The sequence below is a fragment of the Myodes glareolus genome, chromosome 9, assembly GCF_982192425.1.
Source record: "Myodes glareolus chromosome 9, mMyoGla1.1, whole genome shotgun sequence".
In the NCBI taxonomy this organism is placed as follows: domain Eukaryota; kingdom Metazoa; phylum Chordata; class Mammalia; order Rodentia; family Cricetidae; genus Myodes; species Myodes glareolus.
This window is the reverse complement of record NC_142034.1, coordinates 73,236,052-73,257,022: the sequence shown is the minus strand read 5'-3', so window position 1 is coordinate 73,257,022 and position 20,971 is coordinate 73,236,052. Positions and strand designations below refer to the sequence as shown.

The 20,971-nt window shown below is 47.1% G+C and overlaps 1 protein-coding gene across 1 annotated transcript in view; it reads left to right on the top strand.

Annotated features, from left to right (window-relative positions):
* Positions 1–885: 885 nt before the first annotated feature.
* Positions 886–20,971, top strand: part of Col23a1 (collagen type XXIII alpha 1 chain) — a 287,023-nt gene continuing 266,937 nt past the window's right edge. The window contains exon 1 of the mRNA XM_087910673.1: positions 886–1,373. Coding sequence (XP_087766799.1) covers positions 1,113–1,373 — 261 coding nt within the window. The 5' untranslated portion in view covers positions 886–1,112. The remainder of the gene's footprint in view (positions 1,374–20,971) is intronic.

The window sequence follows — 20,971 nt, the reverse complement described above, 5'->3', positions numbered from 1 at the left end:
TACAGAACGGATAATGTAGCCACAGGAATTAAGCAGACAACCAGGAGATTCAGGGAGGGAAAGTGGCAAGTATTCATGACTAACTGTTCTCAGCTGTGCAAGTATCACAGGAGTTAGTGCAACAGTTACTTGAAATCTATTTGAGGTAAAATATGCCTTGGGGAGGAGGGCAACAGCTAAAACCTGGGTTCCAACTTCAGCCTTTCTGGTCACCCCTGTAAGTAAATGCCTTCGTGTAACCGTAGTTAACTCAATATGGTGCATTCCAGATTTTGGTTTGGTCCAAGTTTTACCCTGCAGAAATCAAGTTCAAAAGGTTTAGGGCTCCTTTCCCTTTTATCTTCGTCTGCTTTCCGAACTAAACGCTCCCTCTGGGTCAGCTCCCTCCAAAGTATGACCATTTCTGTCTAGTGCCCATGCCAGACATTATAGTGAGAGCAATGGCTGTAAGAAGTGTCTGCTTTCCCTCGTTTCTTCCCTCCTTTTCCCTTATTATTCTCCCTATTTCTCCTTTCTTCTTTCTTCCTCCCTCTTCTCAAGAGCTCTCATCCTTTTCTTCCTCTATTCCCCTCTGGTTCTCTACCAAGTCTTTCCTTACACACGCGCAGGGGCCGGTTTCGGCCACCAAGTGGCGCTCAACGACAGTCTAGGACTGACTTCTAACTTTCCCACAGGGTTCCAAGTTTTGGTTTGCAAGTGTCAGAAAGGTCAATCTGCAAGTTTGGGGATTGCTCCTAGGACACGAACCGCGCCGCAACCTCAGGAGGGCTGCAGGAGAGCCGAGACCAGACGCGTCTAGCCCCTTGAGTGGAAGCGGCCGGGCACTGGGACGCGCTCGCCAGGACCGGTGTGGCGAGGACCCAGAGCCGCAGAGCCGGTGAGCGCCGGGGGCCCCCGCCCTCCCCGACCGGCCGCTCCTCCCCTGGGTGGGTCCCCGCGCCTTTTCTGGCGGGGTCTATTTGCATAGAGAGAACTGCCCGCAGTGGCCGCTGCTTTGGAGCGGGCGACGAGGGGGGCGTGCGCGATCCGAGGCCACTGGGACGCCGATCCCCGCAGCCACCGACCTGAAGTCGCCTCCGGCCGCAGCGCCGACACAGAGCCGGCTGGTCACCATGGGCGCAGACGAGCGCCCAGCGGGCGGGGGAGGCGCACAGGACCCCGGCACGGGCTGCGGGGCCCGAGTACTGGGCGCGCTGTGCTTGCTGCTGTCGGTGGGCTCGGCCGCCGCCTGCCTGCTGCTGGGCGCCCAGGCGGCCGCACTGCACGACCGAGTGGCGGCGCTGGAGCAGGAGCGCGAGATGTTGCGACGTGCGGGGTCGTCCGGAGCCCTGACCGCCTGGGCCGAAACGCACCTGGAGCGCCTGCTGCGGGAGGTGAGACGCACGATGGCCTGCCGGGTGATGTCCCGCAATGCGCCGGGGTAGAGGAGTGTGGGGACGCGGGGGAGGCGTGATCGTCACCCCTAGGAATGGGGCTCACCCAATGGATTGCACTGGGGTCGTTGGTCCTGAGGTGTCCTGCTCTCCAACTCCGGTGCTGGGACTTGAATCTGTAGGAAAAAATAATCCAAAGGGCCCGTTTAGGGGACACGCAGGAGCGGGAGTAAAGTAAGACCTTGGAGTAAGGGTCCTGAGCGCTGCGGTTCTACTGAAGTGTGCGCTCAGACCCACCGTCTCCCGTCTGATCCCAGCGCCCAAGACACTAAGGAGGCTCGTGCGTCCCATGCCTAGTCGGCCTGTAACAGCCCAGACCCATCAAAGCTTGGGCCAGCCCTCCCTCGGTGCCCGGGAAGGTTTGGCTGGGAGCGACTCCGGCTTGAAAGTGCTGTGTTCTTAAACTGACCGGCTGAAAACCTCTTGTGAGCAGTGCACAGCAAGGACGCAGCTGAGCTGCCTATGAGTTCATTTGTCTACTGCGATCTCCGCAGTGCACTCCAACGTGTCTTAAGTTTGTCTTCTTAGGGTTAAGACTGCTGTTGTCGGCTGGGCTTGGTGGCTCATCTGTAAAACCAGGGCTTGGTAGGCTAGGAGCTGACTTAAGCTATATAGTTAAGACCCAGGTCCAGCCTGGGCTACAGAATAAGACATAAAACAACAGCAGCGGAATATGAGTGGTGCATCCCTTTAATCCCAGTACTTTGGAGGCAGAGGCAGATGGGTATCTGTGAGTTTGAGGCCAGCCTGTCTGGGACAGCTAGAGCCAAATAGTGAGACCCTGTCTCGAGAAATAAAAATAATAATAATAATAAAAATAGTAAAAAGATGGTCACTTTACACTCAGGCCTCTAAGCCTGGGCATCTGATACGTTGGGCAGAAGCTCGACCTTTCGTGCAGCAAGCCTCTTTCCTGTGAACTATGGCAGACACCAGCACACTAGCCAGTGTTTTTCTTGGTTCTGTTTCCCTTGTGGGAATGGTTATCCTCCTCCTGAGTGTGATGGCTGTCCCAGATCTGAGGTGGGAATGTTGGAAGGGGTTCACTCCTAAGCACTGTAGAAAGTGAATCTTGCTTCATGGTAGAAGAAGCAGGAAGGCAGGTGAGCTATCTACCACCCATTCCTAAGCTGGATCCATCTGTGATCTTTGTTACTATACTGGACTGTACTGGGGGTGTAGCTCAGTGGTTGGAGATTTGCTTAGCATGTTCAAGGTCTTGGGTTGCACCCCTGGAATCAGATACATATATTGAGCTGTGTACCCAAGGTGGGGTAAATTTGGAGTTTCAGAAGGAATGTTCCCCACAGTTCCTTCTTGGTAGCTTTAATAAGTCAATATTACCTCTCTGCTCGGTTCTGGGCAAAGCTGCTGCTTCCTGAATGATTTCCTCTTTCCCCTTCTTGAAAGTGCCTGCAGAAGGCAGAGCCCTGCCAGCAACTTATGGCAGTAGTTTCATAATTGCCACCATTATCCTCTGTCAGCCCCTTAGAGACCTGGGTGTTGAACTGTTTTGTGGAGGGCCAGTTACTTTCTACCTGTGACTATCCCAACCATGCTGTCCTTTCTTTTTCTTTTTCTTTTTCTTTACTTTTTTCTTTTTCAAGACAAGTTTCTTTGTGTAACCCTGGCTGTCCTGGAACTCACTCTGTAGACCAGGCTGGCCTCGAACTCACAGAGATCCTCCTGCCTCTGCCTCCCTGAGTGCTGCAGTTAAAGGCATGCGCCATCACCGCCTGGCTCATGCTGTCCTTTCTAACGAGAAAGAATAAACCACAAACTGTAATAAGGAAACCAGAAATTTCTGGAAGACCTTGTATGAGGAGCTCACAGGTTTTGTCCAAACTAATAGGGAGGGATTTGTGAGAAATCACACACACACACACACACACACACACACACACACACACACACACACACAAGTGTTGATATGTTGATATCTTGTGGTGGGGATGGACCTGGGACCTTGCACGAGCTAGACACTCTACCACTGAACAAAGCCTCTAGCCCAGACGCTGGCTCTTCAGTGCCATGGTCTCCTCCTGTTTCTCCTGTCCTTTTCCCTGTCTTCTCTTTCTCCCCCTCTTCTTCACCCTTCTCTTCCTTCCTCTCCCTTCTCTTTTTCCCATTCTTTTCCTCTTCCTCCTCGTCCTTCTGTTTCTCCCTTTCCTTCTTGCTATTACCCTTACTTCTCTTTTTTAGAAACTTTTTTTTGAGATAGAGTCTTGCTCTATAGTCCAGGCATGCCTGGGAATCACTGTGTAGCCCAGCCCGATCTCAAATTTGCAGGGATTCTCTTGCCTCTGTCTCCAGAGTGCTGAGATTACAGGCATGCATCACCATGCTAAGCCTCATACTTTTTTCCTTCGCTAAGGCAGGGTCTTTCTTGTTATGTAGCCCTGGATGGCCTTGAACTCAATGCTGGCTTCCTACCTTGAATTTTAAAGGCATAGGGAAAAAAATTCAGGCCCTGAGATACCCTCCCCTACCTACGGAGAACTGCTGTACTCTTCAATACATGGTGCCATGACTGTGTATCCGTGTTCTGAAGCACTGCAGTGCTGAGTCAGAGAAGACCCAGCACCAACACTTCAAGGTGGTTTGTCTGCTGGGGGTGTCTCTATCCCTAGTGACAAGGTCTCACTCTCCCTGTGTGCCATTTGGTTCCTGCTGCTTGTTAAATGTTTCTGAGCCAGGCAGTGGTGGCACAAGCACTCGGTAGGCAGAGTCAGGCGGACCTCTGTGAGTTCAAGGCCAGCCTGGACTACAGCGCGAGTTCCAGGACAGGCACCAAAGCTACACAGAGAAATCCTGTCTCGAAAAACAAAAAACAAAACAAAACAAAAGTTTCTGGACGGGAAATGCACACACTGATCATGATGGGAGACCTGCAGGAGGCACTTTCTGGGAAGCCCACAGTTAGCTTGACCTCAATGCGCATATAGGCTTTCTAATCATGAGGTAAGGAGGATAAATACTTATCGAACTGAACATCTCTTAGGGAAAGGATGCTTGGATTCAGCGTGTTTCCTAGCTTGCTTTGCTCCCTGATAAGCCCCTTTTTAAGTTACTGCTGAAGTAACTATGTATATACAAGTGCCTGCCATTTGCTCTTTAACCAGTAAAGTCGTGTGTAGAGGATCCGAATCAGAAATTATGTCCAAATTTTAAAAAAGAAATTCTTGCCAACCACACACAAGTTTAATGTCAGGGGGAATAAAATGAGTCAACAAAAGCCACTGTTTATAGGGGACCCACTGTCCCTGTTCCCTTGGGAACAGAACCATGACATCAGTTTTTCTCGGACTGGCTGATGTGCCTGATAACGCAGCTACAGAGAGAATTCATGTTCTGTCGTGATTATCGAGGGACCCTTCCTGCAGTACGTAAGGGAAAGAAAGGACTTTCAGAATATCAAAACAAGATCTCTAAGCAAGAGCCATTAAAGGCAGTATCTTTAGTAGGATCTAAAAATATTCATGCAAAACCAAACATCTCTTCTGCTTTGAAAGTGCCTTAAGGAACTGCCCAATTAATCACCAGCCCAGCAATTACATCTCCAGCTACAGTGTTGCAGAAGCCGAGAGTCCAGAATGCATAGCTTTCATACTGCAGCGAAAAACTTAATGCAAAGGATTAAAGAAATACTTGGTTCAGAGGAGGCCCTTTCCAGCCCAGAATGGATTTATTGTTGGCCCTTGGCCTTCTATTGTCCAGACCAGTTTGGAAACAAGAAAAGCCCAGAAAGTTGGATAAAACTCTCCTTCCTTCTTTCTCCTTTCCTTCCTACATGTATTGGCTGTGTTACTCTCAAATCCAGAATCTAGGGTGGCTTTCTCAGTCTCTCTGGTAGTCAGCTGCCCAGAGCTGCTCTGTGGAGTCTCTGTTAATAAAGAAGCCTAGAAATGGGGTATAAATCAACTCTGACTTGTTTCCTTGACACTTCCCAGCTCCTAACAGCCGCCGCTCCCCCCCCCCCCCAACAAGTTTCCTTCCAATTACTTTCTGGCACACTTACGTTCTCTTTCTTTACTTTCCTTCTTTTCTTACTTTCTCTTTCCCCTTGCCTTTAAAACTTGTTTTAATGCTGCCGTTTGGGAGAGCTTCATAACAATAGCAACATGTTTAGAAGAAGTCAACTGTGTGGGATGTTCTCTCCAAAGACACTTTAGAGTTATTAAACTGGTCATTTCCAGGCTGACTTTGAAGATGAGGGGCAAGACAGGCTTCTGGAAGGGGAGTGGGGCACTCTGGGAGCTGACCGAATTCTTCCACGGGACTGAGCAGGGCAATGCTGCACATGGTGCTCACCCCAAGAAGGGATTTTGAGACCTGGCCCCGATACGAGCTGTCTTTCAGGTTATTCAGCTTCCGGCACTTCAGCCTCCTTTTTCTAACACAGTGATCTAACGGCACGGGTGATGAGAAGCAAGCCCACTGATGCTGAGGCCACTCCCGGTTTACACTAGCTGGGGTTAGGATGTAGATTGAGATAATCCTCCAAAGGCTCATGCCACTGAGAGCCTAGTTAAACCAGGATGCCAGGGCCGGGAGGTGGTGTGGGCCCTTTAAGAGGTGGTGGAGCCAAGTTGGGGTCCTTAGGTCAGTCTCAGGCATGCTGACCTTTCGATTAGAGGCCGCCATCCTTCTCTGACTTCCTGATGGTCCTGGGATTCATACTCTCCCCGTTCATCCTCTGCTGCTTTCTCTTCCTCTCCCTCCCTGCCATCATACCATCTGCCAACAGGTCATGACCAGAGGCAAAAAGAAAGGGGCTGCCTGATCTTGCCCTTTCAGTCTGCAAAAGTGTGCTGAATGTCTTTTCTTTATAAAATAGTCTGTCAATAGGATTTTATTATAATAATGAAAACCAGGTCAATAGTCAGACAAGGTCTTGCTATGTAATCCAGACTGGCTTTGAACTCACTATGTAGCCTAGGCTGACCTCAAATGTGTAGTCCTCCTGCCTCAGCCTCCTCAGTGCTGGAATTGTGAGCATGCACCACCAAGCCGAAGAGTAGATAGGCTTTTGATGGCAGGTAACAGAATGCCTTGTAAATGGTAACTCGATTCGTGAAATAACCAGGCCAGCTTGAATACAAACAATTATATTTTTACTTATTATAAGGGGAAACTCACGCCACAAGAATGGAAAGTCCAAGCTCCCTGTGTCCTGCAGGAATCACCCAGAGAGAGCGAGCACCTGGCCCGTCCCAGTTTTTCTTCCTGGGCCTTAATTAGGTTCCACTTCTTAGAGGTGATTGGTTAACAAAGCTTCCCCCATCACCTCCCTCTTTTGTCTAAACAAGATCGATCCAAACCCAATACAACTATATACAATAGGAACAGATACCAAATATAAAATTACAAACAATATAAGCGATATTAAGCAAGGAACTCATAACAAAAGTTTTGATAAACATTTTATTGCACCGGAAGTAAGCATGGCTAAATAATGAGGAAGGTAACTACGATTATCTAATCTTCAACCCCATCGAAGATCTGAGAAGGGAAACAATATTACTTGAGTAAGCAGGAAGTGCAATCAAGCGACTTCCAAAATGTGCAACAAATGACAGAGAGAACTGGCTACCTGGGCAATCATCCAAAGTCTCCTTTGCAACATTGAAGCAACCAACTTTGGCTAAGGCCTAAAACGACTGACAGACCATTTTCAAAGGCAAGAAACTTTTCAAAACTATCTTATCCTGTCTTGGCAGGATTTGACAGTCCTGCTTTATCCATTTACGGATACTATGTATCTTGTCAGTGCTTGAGGTACGGGCATTTCTTTACCCAAAGGCCAGTTCTACCAAGAAGAAAACAAGCTCCAGGTGGAATGTCTTCCCTGTTCAACATTCTCTCTGGAAAAGATCGGTGCTGCCAGGAGCAATTGTGTCTCACGTCAACAGAACTCTAAGTTATTTAAATGCCATTTTCTACAGCTCTTTGAAGTGGTTAAATATTATCTATCTATGCAGAATATATCTATGTATCTAAAGAACCTGATTAGTCTAAGTATGACAGACATAGATGACTATTGATCTATAATTCTTAATACCTATCTAACTTAAAGACTAAGACAATAAACAACTGTACAATAATGAGGATAATGACTTCCAAATGTAAACAATATATATGTATCTTGATCAGAGGTAGAAATGTACACTGCAATATTATAAATATATATCAATATATAAAAGTGTTTTAAACAGAGGTAGAAGCATGCATGCACACAATATTCAATATAATTTAACTTTGTATCAATATACAAGAATCTATACCAATGTAATTGTCTATAAATAATAACTCACAAGTATTCACTCTATTACTTAGTATTATTATTAGTGTGAGTAAGCTCATACCAATCTATTATCCCATCCAATTTTCCCTCTTTTTTTTCTTTTCAAAGAGATCCCTGAGTCAATAAAATTCCTCCCCTAACCCTCAAATGTATACCAATTATAATCAACCCCTAAATGAAGTCCCTAACCCTGAGGACAAACTTTGTTGGGAGAGGGGATGTCGTCTTTTAGAATTACTGAGAAGGTAGGTAGAACTCTGGGGAAGCTATCCTGGAGATTTCTACATACTGACAAGGTTAAATTTTGCCTTACCTTTTGTTTTTGGTCATCAAATTTGATAATTTTTTCAATCTTTTTACATCTGTTTACCATTGCCTTTTGTAATGTCTGGACCTCCTGTATGAAGTCTATCCAGTAGAGATAATGTCTCATCCTTGGACATAATCTTTATGACATGCATATTACCTTTTTTGGAGAGATATTTTATCAGTCAATCTGGCACGCCCCTTTGACAGAGTCCAATTAAAACATTTAACAGTGTGAATTTTCTCTAATAATGTTTTAGCACCCCCTGTCATGGACTGCGTTTTATGTGCCAAATCAGCTGTTTTCTTTTCTAGAGTGCTGAATCTCTCTTTCAATAAATTGCCATTAGTCTGTACCTTTTCCAAAAATATCTCAGTTGACAAGCCTTATTGAGTAAAGTCTTAGTATCCTTTAGATGTACAATCTCTTTTTAGAAAAGTTTGTTATCAGTCTGTACCACTTTTAAAAGCATCTCATTCGACTGAGTTTTGTTATTTAAAGTGTTTGTATTCTCCTTTAGATGTACGACCTCCTTTTTAAGAAGTTTTGTACCAGTCTATACCATGTTTAAAAGTACCTCAGTTGACTGAAAATTGTTAGTTAAGGTGGTCGTGTAAGCTGGCATGGTATTTGCATATGACCTTCACATATCCTTCATCGCCCTTCATATCAACTTGAAATCCCTCGCAACTCATAATATGATGTAAGTGGTTGACATCATGTATTGGTTAAGTATTAAAGGCAAACGAAAACAAAACCCATACACATCTGGTACAGATGTAGCTTTCCCCTAGTGTTATCTATTTATTATTGTGGGGTGTGGGGGATGTTTACCAGGGTCTATATGTGAAGGCCATAGGACAACTTTGTGGGGTCAATCTCTCCTTCAGCTTTACCTGGAGTGGTGGTTTGTTTGATTGCCAACTTGGTGCAACCTAAAATCACCTGAGAAGAGAGTCTCAGTGCCGGGCATGTCTACAGGGGACTATCTTGATTGCCTTAGCTGATGTGGAAAGATTCAACCTGAAAGTGGGCGGCACCATTCATCCATTGATTTGGGGACTTGGGCTAAGTGGAGAAGTCAGCTGAGCACAGACATGCACGGTCTATTTCTCTCTGGTCTTAACCATGACATGATGAGCTCTTTCAAGTTCCTGATGCCTTGGCTTCCCCAAAGGAAGGGACAATAGCCTGAAAAGAAAGGGAAAGTAAACGCCTTCTCCCCCAAGCTACTTTTTGTCAGGGTGTTTCATCCCAGCGACAGAAAACAGACAAGAACACGTGGGTTTTGAGAATCAACTCAAACCCTGGTCACCAGATCCATGCAGCAAGCACTTTCTACCTGCTGAGCCGTTTTACTGCTCCCCTCTACCAGAGTTTTTGATTCATAGTTCCTTGAACCAGCAAATACAGAACTTCAGATGTGGAGGGCTGAGCATATTAGGAAATAATCACACAAACATGGCTGTCTTCCCCCAAAATGTATCTTCTTTCTTTTCTTTCTTTTTTTGCGGCACTCGGACTCCAGTCATCTATATGCTAGACACCCATGCTATTACTGAGCTACCCAACCCTTACTCTTGTGTACTCTTTTCCATTTTTGAGACAGGCTCTCACTATGTAGCCTGGGTTGGCTTTGAACACCTGCTCCATCTGCCTCTACCTCCCAAACGCTGGCATTATAAATGATGCCATTGTACCTGGCTCCAAAACATACCTTGGTTCAAAACAGGCCACCTTTCTGGTTATGATCACCCTTCACCCTTGCAGAGGAGCTGTGTGTTTTGTTTTGTTTTGTTTTGTTTTAAGTAATCCCTCACAAAATTCTCCAAGGAGAGACTGGAGTTCAGCTCATTTAAAGCAAGGAGCAATGCCATTTACACTTCACGCTTATGCTTTTGAACTTTACATCAAAATTGCTTTTCTAGATAATAAGTGATATTTGTAGCTATTGATTTTTTTAGACCTTTTTTGAGTTTTGTTGTTATTCTGTTTTGTTTTGCGAGACAGGGTTTCTATGTGTGCATTCCTGGCTGTCCTGGGACTCGCTCTGTAGATCAGGCTGGCCTTGAACTTGCAGAGATCTGCCTGCCTCTTCCTCCCACGTGTTGTGATTGAAGGTGTGCACCGCCACCATACAGCTCACCTTTATTTCTACGTATATGGGTATTCTATCTGCATGTGTCTCTGTGTAGCAATGCATGCAGTGCCTGCAGAGGCCAGAAGGGGCGTTAGATGCCCTGGGACTAGAGTTACACGTGGTTGTGAGACACCATGTGGATGCTGGGAATCAAACCTTAGTCCCCTGGAAGAGCAACCAGTGCTCTTAACTGCTGAGCCATCTCTCCAGCCCCTTTATGGTCTTGTTTAATGGCTACATCCCAGAAAACCTGAATTAACTATCCTCAGAATTTGTAGAGTAAGGCCTCCTCCATGTAATTTTTGGCATAGGCAGGGGCATGGTCTCTGTGAGGAAACCGTGTACATCAGTGTCTGTTATTCTTTGGGTTGTAGGGTAAATAGATGAGGAAGACTGTCCTTAGGGCTTCGAAAGGGTTTTGTTTTAATTTATCTTATTTTATTATTTGTTTATTTTGGCACTAGGGCCTTGCGAATGGTTGGCACTTTATCACTGTGTTGATCAGGTTTTGCCAATGTCGCACAAACTAGAGTCACCTGAGAGACCCTCAGTTGAGGCACTGCCTCCATCAGATTGGTCTGTAGGTCAGTCTATAGGGCGTTTTCTTGATGAGTGATTGGCTCCCATGATAGGGCCCGCCCCTGGACTGATGGTCCTGGATGGTGTGAAAGAGCAGGCTAATCAGATTAGTGAGCAATGTTACTGCATGACCTCTGCTTCAGCTCCTACCTCTGGCTTCCTGCCTCCACTTCCCTCAGTACTGGACTGTGACTCGTAAGCCAAATGAAAAACCCTTTTGTCCCCCAGGTTAATGCAGCATCAGAGAGCAAACCCAGGACAACCACAGAGCTTCATCCTCAGTCCTTGCTTTAGCATTTCATTTTCCCTGACCCCACGTCCTCCTGTGGTCCTCTGAAGCTGTTGTTCATTTTGAGGTCTTGCCTCTAGCTTCACGATGGGCAAAGTTGGCAAAATGTCCTTTCTTTGTGCTTCCCCCTGCCCACCTAAAAAAACGCCCTTACAAGAGAGATAGAAAAAGCCAAAGATTTCGTCCCAGAATCGGGAGCTGTGGAGGAAGATGACAGAGACCTTTTTAAATGGTGTGTGGCCGTGCCAGGCACCAGGGTCTATTCTATGCTTGACTTCTAATTTTGCAGATGACAGTTAAATCGGTCTGGGAACGTTTTCTGGTGGCCATACACAGCCTCCAGTTCTTGTTTGTCCCATGTGTAGAGTCAGAATTAATCTTTATTTTTATTTTTTCTGCTTATTTATTTATGTATCGTGTGTGGGTTACATATGGAGGTCAGAGGACAACCCAAGGAAGTTGTTGGGTTTGTTTTTTTTTTCCTCTTCGGGAAATGGGTTCCAAGGATCGAGCTCACATGGCCAGGTCTGGCTATGAGTGCCTCTACCCACTGTGCCATCTCGCCAGCCCCAGCTTTAATCTGTAATTGTTGACACAAGCATTCAGAGAAACAGCTCTTCATCATGTCCAGAAACATATTTGGGGACTTAGCACGAACCACTGGGGAGAGAAATAGGTTTACAGATGTAGTTTACAGAAAGTCACGGCAGTGCATGGCCTAGAGAAAGGCAACTCAGGCCCCCTCCCCCGCTCCAACAACCCACAATTTTCTGGCACTGCTGGAGATGGAACTGAGGCATCTCTCATCATGGTTGATCGCCCCACCACCAGACTACACTTTGGCCTCTTTTAGATACCCACCTGCATGGATGGTTTTGCGTGGATGGCTTCCAGCTTCTCACCAGCATCTCCAGTTGCCTCTGCCCCTTGCATTTGGGGAAGGAGGAGTCACCCTCCCCAAGAGGAGCAGCGACATCTGAACATCTGAGCGTGTACTTCTGAATCCATCCCCCAGGCTTCTGGCCTTGTGCCCTTTGCCCAGTCCTTTGACCTACCGGTGGGGAGCTGCCATTGAGTGTGGAGTAGCAGAGACAGCAGCCTGTTGTGCTGGTGTACACACTTTGCAGACATCTGTAAGTGATGGGTATACGGAAGACGTTAGCCTTAAGCAGACCCAGGTTCCCATGCCAGCTCTGCCGTTTCCCAGCTTGGTGACTTTGGGTAACTGATTGTTTTTCTAAACTTCAGTTTGCTCGTCTGTTAAGCAGGGATTGTAGTGCCTGCCTGGCAGGTTTCCGTGGGAGTAAAGTGGGAAGCACTCTGTGCATTGTGAGCACTCTTAAGGGCACTCCGTCCCAAAGTGCCTTCTTTATTGAACCCAGAAAGAATGGTCGTGTAGGCCTGTTGGCTAACTGTTAGCTGGGCATAATAGTACACATCCCAGTACTTGGGAGGTTGAGGCAGCATAGTTCAAGGGCAGATGGATTCCCATGTATGAATTCACAGTGAAACTTTGATTCAAAATGTCCCAAACAAAGCAAAGTACAATACAAACTTCCTTACCACTGTGATCCTGCTATCCTATTAAAGCCATACAATGCAAAAATATATATGCACATATATTAACACACCTTTAGGTTTTGAGTCCCCAGGGCCAAGGCTCGTTGCTTGGTAGTAGAGAGACAGCAAACACAGAACTGATCTCATGACCCCATTTTTCTGGGTTTCTTATTTGTGCAGGAGGAGAGACTTCCCACGTAATTAAAAAGTCATATTTATGACCAAAAATAAAAGCCCAAGCGCTCATGGAAAGAACTATGTATTTGTCATTGTGACGGGCGAAAGACCAGTGCATTTGCTCTGATTGCTAAGTTAGCCTGGCTCTGCGGCTGCACAGTGGAGCACAGACACGCCTAAGTGCTCGTGATAAACCTGGAGAACCGAAGCCTTCACACATCTGCTTCAATTCACATTTGTAAATGAGAGAATTCATTTCCCTGATGTAGCCAGGAAATCTGGGCCGAGGGGCCAGGCAGGGGTGCTTTCAGATGGGCAGTGTGAACATCCAACATGGGATTTATTTCCAACTTTGAGTTGTGAAACAAATCATAAAACAATTAGAATGCAGTCTGGTTTTTTAAAAGAAACAATTTAAATAAAATTGACTCAAGTTTGGTCCTCCTGGGGGGGAAAAAACGCTCCACCAAGAAGGCAGGGTCTGTGCATTTGTGTAGCTACCTTTTGTGTGGTGAAGGTCTGCTGTGGTCCCCGATGTCTTGTCCTCAGACCCATGCAAGGTACAGGCGATGAAGAACATTCCCATGGTGGCAGTAGGCTAGTAACATGTGAGAACATGACACGATGTAAAGGAGCAAAACTGTGCTTATGAGTGTGTGTCTGTATGTGTGTACCTGGGTGTGTAGATGTGCACCAGCATGTACGTGTGAGTGCATACCTGTATGTGACCATATGTATGCATGTGGATCCGTGTATTGTGTGAGTACCTGCCTATATGTGTGAGACTGTAGGTGAGTGTGCATGCTTGCATGTGAGTGTGGCTATATTTCTGCATGTGTGTGCATAAGTGCACACATGCATGGATGGGAGAGTTTGTGCATATATGTGGGTGTGTGCGAGTTGGTCTGCATGAACCCACATGTGGGGACCTGCAAAGGAACCCAGAAGAGTGGCTGTCATGTGCCCACACAGGACCAGTCTAGCCTGTGCTAAACTGGTAGAAACTTTTCTACCTAGGTTCTCCCAAGAACCCCCCACAGTGGGCAGTGTGTAGCTCCTTTGTGGGAATTACAGCTGGCTTTTCTAGGCCCCAACTTGCTCTGCTGAGAAAAGGGCAGCAGAACCTGCCTCACTGAATCCCTGTGGGGAAGCAGGGGGTTCTCTTAGGTTTACCCCAGCAGAGTGCAGGGAAGCCATAGGGCCCTTAAGACCTTCACCTCTGCCTTGCTAACCTGGAGTTGTGGCTACAGGACTGCTAATGTCTAGTGCAGAAGACCTTTTGGAGAGCTCACCAGCTGTTCTCTGGGGCCCAAGGAAGTGGAAACTCACTTGGCTCTGCTCCCTGGTCCTGACAGACTCCTTGCCGCTCCTTTATTTAGTCCGTGTAGGTTCTGGTGGGCAGTCTGGAAGACCAGAGTCAGGACGGGGTTGTCTGTGAGACCTGGTGGGCATTAGTGTGCTAAGCTGCCATGACTAAGCACCACTGGCTGGCGGCTTGAGTAGCAGGGCTGGATTTTCTCTTAACTCTGGCGACCAGAAGTCTGGCATCACGGTGTTGACAGGGTTGGTCTCTTCTGAGGCTGCTCTTGGCTTGCACATGGCCGTGTTGTTGCTGTATCTGCCTGTCAGCTTCCCACATTGTGTGTCTGTGTCTTGGTCCCCTCTTATTAGGACTCTGACCTCTTGGGTCAGGGTCTACCCTTGTGTCACTTCATTTTGCCTCAATTCTCTCTCAAGTTTTCAGTGTGCAGGAACATTCTGAGCTACTGGGGATCAGGACTTCATCATAGAAGTTTGGCGGGAGTACCAGTTAGCCCATGACATCATCAAATTCGAGTTTGATGTGTGAAAGGGAACTACCAGGTGTGTTCATCCCAAAGCATTGCGACATGATATTTCATCTACAGAGATTATGCTCCAAAACTGTGTAATTGGTTTATAGGAAAACATATGTTTTTACTGTGTGTATGCATGTAAAGGTGTGCGTGCATGCGTGTGTGTGTATGTGTGTGTGCACACACACGTGCTGGAGACTGATGTCGGCTGTCTTCCTCAGTCACTCTCTATATGTTTTTAAATTAAAATTAGATTTTGGGCCAGCAAGACGGCTCTGAGTGGGTAAAAATAAATACATTTCTTTATTTGTTTATAACTAGCAAGAATTTATTCTCTTCTATCATGTGTGTCTCAGGCCAGTCATCAAACTGTGTAACCACCTTTCTCCACTGACAAGCTTTCCCCTGAGCCTAGAGATCAGGTGAGGCTAGAGACCTCAAACCCTAGAGACCATCCTGTCTCCTCCCCAGTCCTGGGATTCCCATCTCACGCCTTCTTTCCTGGGTTTCCTTGAGTGAGTTCTGGGGAATCAAAGCCAAGTCTTCATCCTTGCAGGGCAAACATTTTACCCCCTGGGTCATTTCCTCGGGTTCTAGTGTTTTAAGTAAACTTTATAGTTTCATGTTCAGCCACATTCATAACGGTCCTCAGCTACCTGCAATCTACCTGCTTAGATGCAGATGCTGTGGTGAGCTGGAAGCAGAGAGAGCGGATGCTTAGTTTCAGGCAGGGTTTGGCAAGCACCTGAGACCATAGAGACCCTGACTGTCATGTGGAGGAGGCTTAGCCTGTCTGTCTCCCAGCAGCCGGAGGGGTCTCCTCACGCAGCCAAAAGCTGTGGTACAAAGCTTCTATCCAGCAGGAGGGCCTCAGAAGGGATCTCTTCCTGTCAGCTCCATGTGAGGAACCCTCACAGTGGGTCCAATGGGACGTGATGCGTGCCCAGCAAAGCGAATGAATAGGAACACGAATGGAGGGTTCCCAAGGAACTGGCTTTTGTTTGTAGACCACCCCTTTCAATACATTAGCATGCACTTTGAAACAGGCAGTCTTCAGGAAATCTGCCTGCTGATGTGGTTTGGAAGAGAGTCGCTCGGCGAGCTGATGGGAGTCACTGATTAAAGCCACATTCCTTCCAGAAGAGTCTGGCAGCTCTGCCAAACGCCTGGGCCAGCCCAGCGGCTCTCCAGTTCCTGTTTGCCTTTGCAGGGAGGTTTTACCTGTTACTGGGGGTTGCGGAGCGTGGGTACCTGAAGTTCGGGGAGATGCTCGCTGACCCTAGAACACCTGCCTATGGTCCCCCAAACCACTCAAGCCTTTCGGAAGTAAGGACCTGGAACTTTTTCATTCTTGTTTTCCTTCATTTGTGATTGACCTACAAGGACGTTAACTTAAGTTATACAACTTGATACATTTAGATACATTTGCAGGCTTGGGCGCTTTCCAACAATCAAGTTCTTGCCTATAGCTGTTGCCCTCCAAATTTCTTCATGCTTGCTTGATGTTTCTTCTTTCCATCCCTCTGCCAGTCCATCAAGAATCACTGAATTTCTGTTACTTTTTGATTAGGTTTAGTTTTTTCTTAAAAAACCACTTCTTTATTTAGTATGTGTATGATGATGTGGGTGCGTGGGCATGTTGAAGTCGAAGGACAACTTGCAGAGGTGGTATCTGTTCTTCCACCTTGTAGGTCCTGGGGACTGAGCTCAGGGTGTTAGACTGGACCGCAAACACCTTTCCTTAATGAGCCATCTCGCTGGCCCTTGTTTTGGTTTGTATTTTGAGACAGGATCTTACACCATAGCCCAGGCTAGCCTCAACTCATACGTAGCCCAGCTTCCTACTTACAGTGACCTTCCTGCCTGGGTGCTGGGATTAGAAGTGTGAGCCATCATGTCCAGCCAGGATTCCACTCTTTAAACCAGGTTGGCTTAGGACTTTCTATGTAGCCTGGAGTGGACTTGAACTCATGGCAATGCTCCTGAGTGCTGGTACTAGACACCTCCTACCACACCTGGCTCACGGGTTAAGAAACTACTGAACTGCTCAGAGCTGTTTCACCTCACATTTTGTTTTGTTTTTGTTGGTTTATTTGTTGGTTTGTTTTTTGAGACGGTTTCTCTGTGTAACAGCCCTGGCTGTCCTGGAACTCACTTTGTAGATCAGGCTGGCTTCAAATTCATAGAGATCCACCTGCCTCTGCCTTCTGAGGGCTGGATTAAAGGCATGCGCCACCATCACCTGGCTTACTTCAGATTCTTATCAGCAGTATGTGAGAATTCTGAGAACCACATCCTATACGCTTCCTCCACCCACTACTTTTCAAGACTTTCTCCTTATTATTGATTTGAAGCAATCTAATTATGATATATTTTGTTGTAATTGTTTTTGTTTTGAGACAGGATGCAACTCTAGTTCATGTTGATAATCCTTCTGCCTCAGCTTCTTGCATGCTGGGATTACAGACATGAGTCACCACACTTAGCTAACAACCCCCCACCTAGTGTGTGTGTGTGTGTGTGTGTGTGTGTGTGTGTGTGTACGTGTGTGTGCATAAGTGCATTCGTGTGTGTGGTACACGTGTGGTACAGAGGTCGAGGTTACCCTTCGGGAGTCGGTTCTCTCCTTCCACCATGGGTTCCAGGGATCAAACTCAAGTTGTCAGCCTTGTTCAGCAAGCACTTTTGCCTGCTGAGCCATCTTGCCGTCCTCCAACTACAGACTTTCTTTGTGTTCTATTGAGATTCTTGGGTAAATGGATTTGTAACTTCCATCATATTAGAAAAAGTTCTCGAACATTGCCTCCTCGAATGTTTCTTTCTACTCTCTCTTCTCCTCCGGTGGCTCTACTCCATGTAGTTAGCCTCCCGAAGCCCCACAGTCCCTGCTTCTCTTCTCTGTTTTCCTTCTTCAAGAAGTTCTTTCTGTGTTCAGTGTGAATGCTTTCTATTATCCCTAGCCTCACTGGTCTTCTCTTCTGCAGTTAATCTGCCATTAATTCCCCCATCATGTTCTTCATCTCAGACACGGCCATTTTCACCTCCAGGATTCCGATTTGGGTCTTTGTGACGTCTTTGGTGTCCCCCCTTCTGGAACATGTGCACACAGCTGCAGTAGTTGTCTATGTCCTCGTGCTAATTCCAACATCTGTGGCCGTTGTGGAGTTTTGATTAATTGATTTTTCTCATCCTGGACCCCGTTTTCCTGGTGGTAATTTCTATTGAGTGGTGGAGTTCCAAAGTTACTATAAATATTCATGAGTTTCACTGCCATAGCTCAAGATGAAGCTTCAGGGGCTGAGCGTGGAGCTCTATGGTTGTGTGTTTGAATTACATTTTAGTATATGCGTGTGTGTTCACGTGTGTGTCTCTGTGGGGGGTCTCTCTGTGTATCTCTGTGTGTGTGTGTCTGTGTGTCTGTGTGTGAGGGGGTTCATGTTCCATGGCACATGTGTGGAGGTCAGAGGAAAACTTGCTGGAGTCCGTTCTCCCCTTTTATCATGTGAGTCCCAGGGTTGAGCTCAAGTTATCTGGTTTAGGAGCCTGTCCCTTTACCTACTGAGCTGTCCTGGGCCCACAGCTCAGTCTGAGGAGAGCTTGCCAAGCATGTGTGGGACAATCCCCAACACTGCGTAAACTGAATAGCATGGATCGTGTCAGTAATTCCAGCTCTTGAGAGGCAGAGGCAGGGAGACAGGCAGTTCAAGGTCATCCTCAGCTACTGAGGGAAATCAAGGCCAGCATGGGCTAGAGAGCCTGTCTCAAAACAAGCAAGGAAAAATAACCTTTTAAAAAAACAAGAAATGTAGCTCAGTTTCCAATAAAGGGAATTCTTTGTCGTGGCAACATGGGAGTACACACAGATGTGGATGGCATAGGACAGTGGTTTGGTGTGGCCCTCGGTAACATGTGTTGCACCTGCCACCGTAGGCATGCTCACATCAGTATCACCACAAACACGGACATAAGGTGTGTGCTGCGACCATAGCGATGATGTCACTAGACGAGTGGGATGTTTTTGCTCCATTACTATGTTCCAGGAACATTTGTGTGTGCCACTGTGGCACACAGCGTAACCTGAGATTGACCATCCCCTCTTGCTGAGGCAGGACCCTCCAGGTGCCCTTTGTGGCATATTTTGGAGAGCTGCTCTGTGGTGTCCACTCCCAGACACGGTGTCCTTTGATTCCCTGAGTGTGTTCTAGCTGCTGTTCCCTTAGTCCTTTCCAGTAGTTCTCCTGACCCCAGGTAGTTTCCTCGCCCACTTCTACTCACCGGGACTGTCCTTACTACTCGGATGGGCCCTCGGCAGACCTCTGTGGCTGTCTCACGGGCAACGGGCCTCTGTGGCTGTCTCACGGGCAGCGGGCCTCTGTGGCTGTCTCACGGACAGCGGGCCTCTGTGGCAGTGGGCCTCTGTGACTGTCTCAGGGATAGCAGGCCTCTGTGGCTGTCACCGGGCCTCTGTGGCTGTCTCGCAGGATGGGCATGTCCTCCCAGTGATGGCTTTGGCTCCAAACTAGGCGCTTCTGACTTTGCTTGCTCATAGCCTACTTCTTGGATGGGAATAAACCTGCCCCTCGTTACCCCAAGTTTATGTGCTTTTCTATTCAGTTCTAATATGCATGAAGAACACTTTCAGCGCTGGTCGTCCACAGCCCTGTGAGAAACAGCTTAGCTGACCAGAGCACATAGTTTGGGTATCGTTTCTTTTGTCTTTACAATTTGCAAAGTAGCTGGTGCCAGCAACAGCTCTCACCTTCTCCAAGGTCCTAACATACAATAATTCTCCTTTCCTCATGGTTTTGCTTTCCGTGATTCAAGTTGCCCGTGACTAATGACAGTCTGAATGTAATGAATATTAAAAAAATTCAGAAATAAATGGCTCCTACGTTTCCAGCTGCTTGCTGCTCTGGGTAAAGTGACAAAATCTCACACCATCCGGCTGATTCTAGGATAGGAATCATGTTTTCCCCCACTGCATGTACACCGAATGTACTACCCACCTGGCATTTTCATGGCCCAATGACCTAGAATCACCTGAAGCACATGATTGTCCTCCTGAGGAAGCGGCCAAAAGTCACTAGTAACCTAACTCTGTGTCACAATGCCTGATCATTCTCCTTGGCTGTCTCATCACGTAGGCAAAGTGTCATGTCATATAGATAGCATCCCGAGAACGGCAGGACAGCACAACCCAGTGTTCTGAGAGAGCACAGCACTTTTAACACACTTTGTTACAGGATATTGCTATAGTTGTCCTGCTTTATTGTTAGTTATTATGAGTCTTTTCTATCCGGTGAACTTTACAAGTGTGTGCAGAAAACTATTGTTTCTGTGGGATTTGGTACTGTTTGCAGTATTCGGTATCCACAAGGCTCGTGGCATGAAGCCCTGTGGAAGAGGGAGGACCTCGGAGCCACGGTGATATAGTTAGATTCATTGGTCACTGCCTGCGTTCCGTCCTGGGATCCTCTGGCTTCCTGGATGCCTTTGTTCAGCCCTATGCTTTTAACCGGTACATGATCACATTCACCCATGGTCCAGACAGACAGACTCAACAACCTGTGTTACCTGTACTCAGTGTCTTCTGCTCAGTCAACATTTCTCAAGCATAGACCTGGTTTCTATCAGAATAGTTTTGGGGGGCATATGTGTATGTGTGGGTATATACTCAGAGGCGTGTGTGTGTGAGCACAGTGGCATGGGTGTACATGCATGCACACCCTGGTTTTTTGAGACCCTCACTGGGACCTGGGGCCCATTGATTTGTCCAGACTGGCTTCCCAACAAGCCCTGGGAACCTGCCTGTCTCTGCTTTCCCAGTACTACACTGAAAGCATGTACTGGTACTGCACCTAGCTTTTTATGTGGATGCCGGGAATTGAACTCACGCTTGCATAGTAAGTATTTTATCAACTGAACTGGCCCCACAACTCCCAGAGTCCGGCTTTTGGGAGGCATTAAAATTTAGCTTGAAAACAGTAGAAGTCATCTTTCTTTGGCTTGGAGTCAGTTGGTATTACGAACTGGATCTAGGTCAGACACTTTTCTCCTAGTCTCATTTCCTCCATCTGTAGGTGTGACCAGAAGGCTGGAAGACTGTTGGTACAGTGCCTGCCACAAACAAATCTTCGGTCGTGATGGTACTTCGGGGCTGCCATCAGTGTCAGCAGCTTCTCCATGTTTGGAGTGGTGGGGAAATGCTGCACCCTCGATTGGTGCTTGCAGTGATGAGACCTGTGTTATCTTTCCTCTTGAAGGAGAAATGGGGGCAGAAAATAAGTGACAATGTGGTTCAGTCCCAGGTGGGCCTTCATTCTCCTGTTTGTGGAACCCTGGGTTCC